This window comes from Pipistrellus kuhlii, unplaced genomic scaffold, assembly GCF_014108245.1.
Source record: "Pipistrellus kuhlii isolate mPipKuh1 unplaced genomic scaffold, mPipKuh1.p scaffold_m20_p_6, whole genome shotgun sequence".
Classification (NCBI taxonomy): Eukaryota; Metazoa; Chordata; class Mammalia; order Chiroptera; family Vespertilionidae; genus Pipistrellus; species Pipistrellus kuhlii.
The window spans coordinates 73,738,795-73,747,220 of NW_023425562.1; the positions used below are offsets into that span (position 1 = coordinate 73,738,795).

General features: G+C 57.0%; 1 protein-coding gene across 3 annotated transcripts in view; it reads left to right on the forward strand.

Annotated features, from left to right (window-relative positions):
* The window catches only part of ENTPD6 (ectonucleoside triphosphate diphosphohydrolase 6), a 32,209-nt gene extending 24,306 nt beyond the window's left edge, over window positions 1-7,903 (forward strand). The window contains exons 11-15 of one of the 3 annotated variants that reach the window (XM_036418804.2): window positions 562-663; window positions 3,364-3,504; window positions 5,229-5,285; window positions 6,551-6,663; window positions 6,796-7,903. In XM_036418804.2, coding sequence (XP_036274697.1) covers window positions 562-663; window positions 3,364-3,504; window positions 5,229-5,285; window positions 6,551-6,663; window positions 6,796-6,894 — 512 coding nt within the window. In that variant the 3' untranslated portion in view covers window positions 6,895-7,903. The remainder of the gene's footprint in view (window positions 1-561; window positions 664-3,363; window positions 3,505-5,228; window positions 5,286-6,550; window positions 6,664-6,795) is intronic. The other 2 variants (XM_036418806.2, XM_045574405.1) reach the window with 2 other exon arrangements.
* The last annotated feature ends 523 nt before the right edge of the window (window positions 7,904-8,426 follow it).

Here is an 8,426-nt window from a genome sequence, read left to right on the forward strand (position 1 = left end):
AGCAGCAGGGACAGGGACCCACTTCTCAGTGGGAAACCAGCACGCACATCCTCGAGGGGTGGTATTGCGGGGCCAGCCTTGGAGGCCAGCCACCACATTTCCTTGGCTAATTATGGGGCCCAGCTTTGTGGGAGCAGCACAGACCTGTGGCAGGGTAGCAGCATCCTGGCCCTGCTTCGGTCACCCATAAATTGGGTAACAACTGCTCCCCGTCTCTTAGGGGCCTGTGCCAATCCACTGGGCAGCACTAGTCCTGTTGCCTGGAACCCCGAAGCCCCTCGGGGAATCTGAGCTGGAAGTGGCCAAGTCTCCAGAGCAGAGGAGGCTCTGCTCCGGCCTCTCTGATAAAGGCTCTGGACTCCTGTGAGTCAGGTCTCTCTTGTTTCCCCCCCACACACACCCGCCGCCGCCGCCCCCCCCCACCCCCTGCCTCAGTGCCTGCGGTCCTGGCCTAAAATATTCTGTCCTGTGGGCCTCCCCTCAGTGGAGTCATGTCTCAGCTCCATGCAGTGCCCTGGTCTTGCAGTGACAATGTGCTTTTCTTCTCTCTCTTTATTTCAGTGGAGGATGGAAAGGAGTTGGTCAGTCCCTGTCTGGCTCCCTCTTTCAAAGGAGAGTGGGAACATGCTGAAGTCACGTACAGACTTTCAGGACAGAAGGCAGGTACTGTGGACTTGCCCTTCATCGTGGGGGATAAGGGTTAACGATGCAGCCCGCCCCTTCCAAGGACTTCTGAGACTCTCCACACCCTTTGAGCCTCATCAGGACTCTGGGAGGCCCTTGCCAGCCCACTGGGATCCACCAACTCCGCAAGTGCGGGGGCCTGATGCGACGGGGATCTCCCTTTTCCACGTCCGGCACCGAAAGAGAGATGAACAAACCTGTTCTAAGTGGAGGCGGCCAGAGATTGAGAAATAATAGAAATAAAGAAAGAAGACGCAGAAATAGATTTATAAAGCCGGGAGCTAGGTGGGTGCCATTCTTTCTGATGGAGAGGCAGCGAGCACCCTGAGCCACACAGCAGGTTTATTTTATATCCCAAAAACCCAGGAAGTAACACCAAAACTTAGGATCAAAGGAGCTTATTTGCATTCTTAAGTAGGCCCTAGCATTACTGGATTTATATATCTAGACCTGCCCCTGCTGACACCTGGACAAAGATAAGAAGTCAGAACTGAATGACACCCCCCTCACCCCTGCCTTCTTGGGGTGGGGGTGGGGGGCACACAACTCTGTCAGTGTCTCGGGCTCAGCTGACAATTTAAAAAAATGTCCATGTGCCTTCCCAGGGGTCCCTCTACATGCAAGGTCTCTGCCCAAGGCTTCCTTGTCTGTTGCCAGATGCTTTCTTCCAAAGGGCCAGGTTTCCCAACAAGCTCCAGGGAGAAAGGCCTGTGAATCCCCAGGGCAGTCAGCAAGCCCATTTCTGAACTAAGGGAACGATGACTTCTCCTTCCCTTCTTCCTCCAGGACGGAGGTTTGCTCAGGCTGCAGTGTCCCCGAAGGCCTGCCACAGGGTCTTGCCAGTCTGGCCACTCCCCCCACATGGTCTCTGTCGCTCTGTGCACTGCATTGTCATCTGAAAGAAGCAGTGAAATGTTGTTCCCAGGCTGGACTATGGCCCTGAGGCTTGTCTGCCTTTGGTGACAGAGTTGTGGCTACTCTTCTGACACCAAATGTGTGGGTTTTCTACACCAATCAATCCTCCAAACAATTGATTATATCATTGGCCTTTGGCGATAAGTCAGTCCCTAGACCCTCCCCCCTCCCCGGATGTTGGGGTTGGGAAGTTCCAAACCTCCTATCACGGGCAGGATCCTCTGACAATCATCCCCCACCCTGTAGCCTGGGGAAAGGAGCTTATTATGAATAGCAGATATCCCTCCGCACCCCCACCCCCATCACTCAGAGTCTTACAAGGCGTTTCGGAGCTTTGTATCCGAAACCAGGAACAAGACCAGATACACTTCTTAATGTCCAGTGGGTATTGTTGTGGGGTTGAACCCTGGATTCAGAATAAGACCAGCGGAGGGTGCTAATTGATTAAGAAAAGCAGGCAAGGATTTATTGAACTGGCCAGGACGGCTGCGAGAGCACCACACACAGTGTAGGCAGTCCTTTTAAAGGTCTAAACCACAAAAATTTTCCTTTGTTCTGAATTCTAAATTCTAAATACTGGGAACAGCCCGCCAACATTGGAATGTGGCCCTATCTTGCGAAAGCAGATAGTACAGAAGCAGAGCTCAGCTCTAAAGGTTATCTACAGTTTCTACTCTGGAAGCTACTGAGTCAGTGGGAGTCAATCTCCTGTGGTCCTGGTCCATAGGCACAGGAAAACTGCCTTAGCCTTCAGGTCTCAATCTGGAAGCTGAGGCAACCCCTCTATTGTTTAAGCAATTAAGGGAGTGCCAAAGCCAGTATAGCAGGATTAAAATTCAAACAGCAGTTTTTACCAAAGTATGGTTGTTACCGTACTTAAGTGTGCTGGTCACTGTGACTCGGCCACTGTGCACATGTCAGTTGTTGGCCCTGCTGCAGCTACTGGCACACAGTTAGTGCACAGAGCAGTCAAGGCTGGAGGAGTGGGAGGAGTGGGAGGGGTCAGGCAGTAAAACATAGGAAAGCGCTTTGAAGAAAAATAAAATAGGAGGAGAGATTGCAGATCGGAAGAGGAAGAGATTCAGAGTGAGCCATCAGATCTAAAGCAGGGGCCCTGGGCAGCTGCTGTGTTTACAGAACAAGGAGGAGGCAGTGTGACTGGTCCGGTCTGAAGGGCAAGGGGTGGCCTGTGGGCCTCGGAGAGGACTGAATGGGCTGCCCTTGGGTGGTGGGACAGCTTTTGGAAAAGGAAGATGGGAAACAGGTCCAGGCATGGGCTGTAGGCATTGAATCCCTTAACTCCAGGCAAGGAGTTAACGGCCGGCCTGTGAGCTTGGCAAGCTGCCTGTTAGGCCTCAGTTTCCTCATCTGTGACACATGGAGAGTGCAGGCCTCACCTCCACGGTGGCTGGTGAGACGGAGGAAGACGGTGCGTGTTCAGAACTCAGCACGGGCTGGCAGAGGGCGAGTGGAGGGTAAACTGCACCCTTGGGCCCTTTGGGCAGTGAGGGTGGCTGCATGGGGCCCAGTGGAGGCTGGTGTCCTGCAGTCGGGTTCCCCTCCCTCACTCAGAGCCTTGGCCCCGAGAGGTGCTATCTATTGACGGTATGGTGCTAGTGCATGCCGACTCGGGGTGGTGTCTGCAGGCTTCTGGTCCCACCTCCCCCTCCCAGTCAGACTCAGGTCGCTGGGAAAGAGGCTCAGGGACTGTGCTTGGGTACTGGGAGCCCACTAACTGCTGGCCCTGCTTTTTGCTTTGCCCAGCAGTGAACCTCTACCAGCTGTGTGCCCGCAGAGTGTCCGAAGTCCTTCAGAATAAAGTGCACAGGACAGAAGAAGCGAAGGATGCGGATTTTTATGCTTTTTCCTACTATTATGACCTCGCAGCAAGTGTTGGCCTCATAGGTAAGGGGGGGGGCGGGGCGTGCGGGCTGGACCAAGAGCTCATTGGTAAGGTTAGACCCTGAGCAGAGAGAGTCTGTTGGGGAGCAGCTGTGCTGTCAATCAACTTGGGGCACAAAAAGTGGACTGACTGGGGAGGGCATGGGTCTTGTCATCGAATAAGAGGTAATAAGCCCCCTTTAAATAAATCACTCAGTTCTTTGAGCCACTTAGTAGGTATGTTGTCGGGCAGGAGCAGTCACTTCTGCTCTGAGGCAGGACTGGTTCACCTAACTCAGACCCACCCTCCTGCCTGGTTCCTGCGTCTCTGGCTGATGGAGCCCTTTGTGACTCAGCCAAGCAGCCGCCTTTCCCTGGCCAGCCCCCAGGCTGCGCTGGGGAGAGGTCAGCCTTCGCCACTGGTGACCCTAAGGAGCTGTTAGGGTCTCTCCGACTACTCCACACCCCAGAGTGCAGTCAGGACAGCCATGACATGTGGAGTTTGCCAAGGGGTGGTGCTTAGATTGAGGGTGGAAACTCGGGAGGGTTTAAAGTCACTTCATGGAGTGGTGACCAGAAATTTTGTTAGTGAAATAATTGAGAAATTCAGAATGCATGGCCTGTGATAAAGAGAAGAGCATTAATGCAAATGAAAAGCTTCGAAGACACCAATGATGTCAGGGTCTGGTTCCCGGGATCCTGAGGCCTCCAGCCGAGTCTTCACGCTCACTCAGCCACCCACTGTCAGGCCCCTGTGGAAGGCAGCCAGGGGGTAGGGGTCTTCTCTCTCACCCTTCTCTCAGACCCGGGTCCCTCTCTCTGGCACAGAATAAGGCTCCCTGGGCTGCCCCCTATAGCCAGCCAGGGCCTTAGGGACCCTGTGGGCTCCGTGTAGCTGGAGCAAGGGCACGTGGTGCCCACTTCCTAACTGTGCTGCCAGCTGCGGGCATTGCAGTGCCTGGGGTCCACCCTGGCAGCCTGCTGGGCATTCCACACACACACCAGCATCCCCATGTCAGTCTGGGAATCCTCACTGTGACCGAAGGCTGCCCTTTCCCTGGCGTTCCGACATCTGCCCCGGTAACCCAGGAGCTGCTGGGTGTTCGGAAAAGCTCCTCTGACTTCCTCCTGTGCTCACACGAGGCTCTGAAAGAACCCTTGGGACGCACCCTCAATGTTGACGTTGGCTGACTTAGCCAACGCCCACGAAGTCAGGAGACTTCCTTTCCACACACTGAGTAGCTGCCTCATGCCAGACACGAGTGAGGTGCCTCTGTCCCCGGCAGTGGCCAGAGGCCTGGGGCTGCCCGTTTGTTCTAAGGCCTGACAACCCGCCCCTCACTTGCTTTATACGGAATTTTCTCACACCTAGGAAACAGATGCCAGAGTGCCATTGCCAAGCTCAGGGCCATAGCTTTGGGAAACATTTCCAGTTTACTTTTCTTGAAGTTCAAAAGTGGGGTCTAGTGGGCTTCCTCGGGCGGCCCCTGAAAGACCCCTGATGTGCTGACCGCCCCCATGTGGTCCTGCATGGAACATCTGCCCACCCCAGGCCTGTCCGCACGCACCTCAGAAGCCATGGCCAGTGTCGTGGGGCCACTGCCCTGCTTACAGCCAGGCTGGCAGCCAGCCCTTCGGCACGCCCTGCGCCTGCCTCCCCAGGACCCTCAGGCGCCAGCCTCAGGCCTCAGTGGCCTCGGGACTCCTGTGGTGCCGGCACCAACTGGACGCTTGGTCTTGTCCCCCAGATGCGGAGAAGGGAGGCAGCCTCGTGGTCGGAGACTTTGAGATTGCGGCCAAGTACGGTGAGTGGCGCTGCACTTCCCCGGGTGGGAAGGGCTGGAGCTGGAGGCAGGGACACGGTCCCGTCTGAGACGCGGGCTGCGGTGCTTGCGACAGGCAGTGGCACCAGCACTCCTGGGGTGGGCTCCTGATGCTGGCAACCAGAGGAGTGTTCAGAGGGGAGAGTACGGAGCTGAGAGTATGCCTGGGTCACCGTGCTGGGCCCAGACCAGCGGTTCACCACATCCCGTGTGGCCCCAGGCGGTGGGGGAGGGGGCCACCCGTGTCCCCAGCCGTAAAAAGTCCTTGTGAGGAATGGACTCTCTTGGTTTTACTTTTCCTCACGCCTCTCGCTGTGACTCAGGTTAACCCTAAGAGTGATTTCCCCTGAAAGTGTCCCAGTAAATTCAGAATTGTCCCCAAATCTTGAAAAAGAAGCCAGGGCCCCCAGCACAGCAGAGCCTGGCACGTGAGTGATGAAGAGCAGGCCCAGCCCTTTGGCACGCACTGCACCTGCCTCCCCCGGACCCAGGTGCCAGCCTCGGGCCTCAGTGGCCTTGAGGCTCCTGTGGTGCCGGCACAAAGTGGACGCTTGGTCCTGTGTCCTTGGGGTGTCACAGGTGTTGGCCCTGCAGTCCTGAGCCGTCCCTTTCCCCGCCATCTCACGCCCCCGCCGAAAAGGATGTGAAGCGAAGGCTTGTAAACGTTCTGCTCTTCGAAGGGTCACCATCCCCGATTGCATGTCGGAAGCGTTCACCTTTGTCTGTTTCTCCATAGAGAGTCCTTCCTCACTCCCCAAAATGGCTCCTACGCTTTCTTGTCATTTCCGGGTTTGTCTTGTGGACACGGAGTGTCCGTGACTCTTCAGGAGGAAAAGGTGCCCAGCAGAATGCTGGGAAGGCTGTGGGTGGGTTTGTCCATCGCCCTGGAGAATAAGAGTAGGTTGTTCGGAGCGAGTTTTGCTGGTGTTTTCATTCCTCAGCCCAGGTCTGCGTCTGGGAGAGGTGTCCGTGTCGTGGGGGCAGAGATGTGGCCTCCCACCCATGACACGGGGACGGGCGGCCCAGCCCTGGCGAGGGGCTGGCCTCAGCCCAGCCTCTTGGCGCTCTTGGCGGGTCGCTGTCCTGCTCGGAGCTGCAGGCTTGTTTAAACCAGCAGGAGGACCGGGGGTCCACACAGAGCCTGGCGCAGAGTGGGCACCTGGCGTGAGCGGAGTGGGGTTTGCATACACCTACCCCCACCCCCACGGGAACCTAACCGGGAACGGCTCTCTCTCTCTCGTCCCCAGTGTGCCGGACGGCGGAGACCCGCCCACAGAGCAACCCGTTCCTCTGCATGGATCTCACCTACATCAGCTTGCTGCTCCGAGAATTCGGCTTCCCGGGAAACAAAGTGCTGAAGGTAAGGACTTGCCTCCTGGTGCCCTGTGCCCCTCACAGCCCGAGGGACCGGGACGCTGGCTCCTGCCTCTCACTCAAGCCATCCCTCCAACCGTGTGCATGGGCCCCTCTGCCCTCCTTTTGTCTTCTCCAGCTGACTCGGAAAATCAACAACGTTGAGACCAGCTGGGCCCTGGGGGCCATTTTTCATTACATCGACTCCCTGAATGGACAGAAGAGTAGGGCCTCGTAGTGGCTGAGCTGCCTGGTGTCCTCAAGGTGGTGGCTCCGTCTCTGCAAGCACAGGAAGCCCTTTGGAAACTCTGGACGTGTTGGGAGGAGGCCATAGCTCGGGGCCGAGACCCTCCTCCCGCAGCCCTGCCCCTGGACGGGCCGAGGACTGGCGCTCAGCCCAGGCCCAGCACTCCTCCTCCCTGCCTCAGCTCCAGGCGGACAGCAAACCAGATGGGGAAGGAGCACCTGCCGGGCCCGGTGATGTAGTCCCACTGTCCGTCCCCACGCTCCCCATCTGGAGGGTGGGGCAGCTGTGACATCCATTCCTGTGCCCGGAGTCTTGTTTTGTGCCCCTGCCCCCGTCTACCCCCCCTTCCCCAAGGCAGACCTCCACCTTCTCCCCAGAACCAGGGAGAGGTTTTGCAGGCTGCCCTGCTGCTTGGGGTGAGCCAGGTGGGAACCCCCGTGCCCTCTGGGACAGTGGGCCGGGCAGGGCGTTGTGAACTCTGGACTTGAATGTATTTGTTCCTCCTTGGGTGTGGATGCGTGAAGCCATAGAGAGGCCTGTCCCTCACTCTCTGGATGGCTCAGGGTTAACCGGTGGAGTTGACACTGTGAATCAGAGGAGAGGCCGGGAGGGAAATACCTCTTCGTGGGCCCCCTGTGCCCGGGCTCTTCAAGAAAGGCGGAATGTGAGCGTGAACTGCTGTGAAATACGTGTGGTTGTGCTGAGTGAGTGACGCCTCTGCCAAGCAGTGCCGAGTGCTTGTGTGGCCCCTGTGTTCTGAGCCCCAGTGAACACACCGCTGAGCCCAGCAGGGTCAGGCCCCGGGAGCTCCCTCTGGAATCTGCCCTCTTGTGGCTCCTCCCCCTCCGGCTCCACTGGCTCCGCCCCCCAGGGTCTGGGGAGACAGGGGCAGCGTGAGGCACAGTGCGGCCCCAGGTTTACAGTCGTCCTCGTGAATGTATAGTACACAGCAGAAGCTGACCTCATGTGTTCCACTCAGAATAAAGGTTTACCAGTTACCGGAAGTTCCTGCTCCTCTGTGCTTCCTCGCAGTGAGGATCAGCCACGTCCGTCCACCCAGCACCGGCAGGAAGGACCCGAAGTCTCTGTTTACTCCAGTTTAAACAAAACACTGCCCAGGTTGGGTGGTGGGTGGGGGCACAATCGAGTGCTGTCAGTTTATCTTGTGAGGAGACCACAGCAGAAGGACACGCAGAGCCCGCCCCCCGGGCCCTCTGCCATCCCCTGCTGGTGACCAGCCCGGGGGAGGCCCAGGCTGTTCTAGGGTCTGGCCGGGGAGCCCCTCTCCTCCCCGGGGTCGGTCAGAACAGAGTGCCACCCTGGGACTGTCACCGCAGCATGTGCCAGGTACCCCGTATTTTTCGAACCATAAGACACACCAGTTTTTAGAGAAGGGAAATGAAGAAAAAAAGATTCTGAAACAAATAGTGTCCTAAAATATTTTATGTGCATTAAAACCCAACATCACTGTCATAAACACATGTAATCAACCCTGTAAAGTAAACAGCAGCATTTAGAACCAT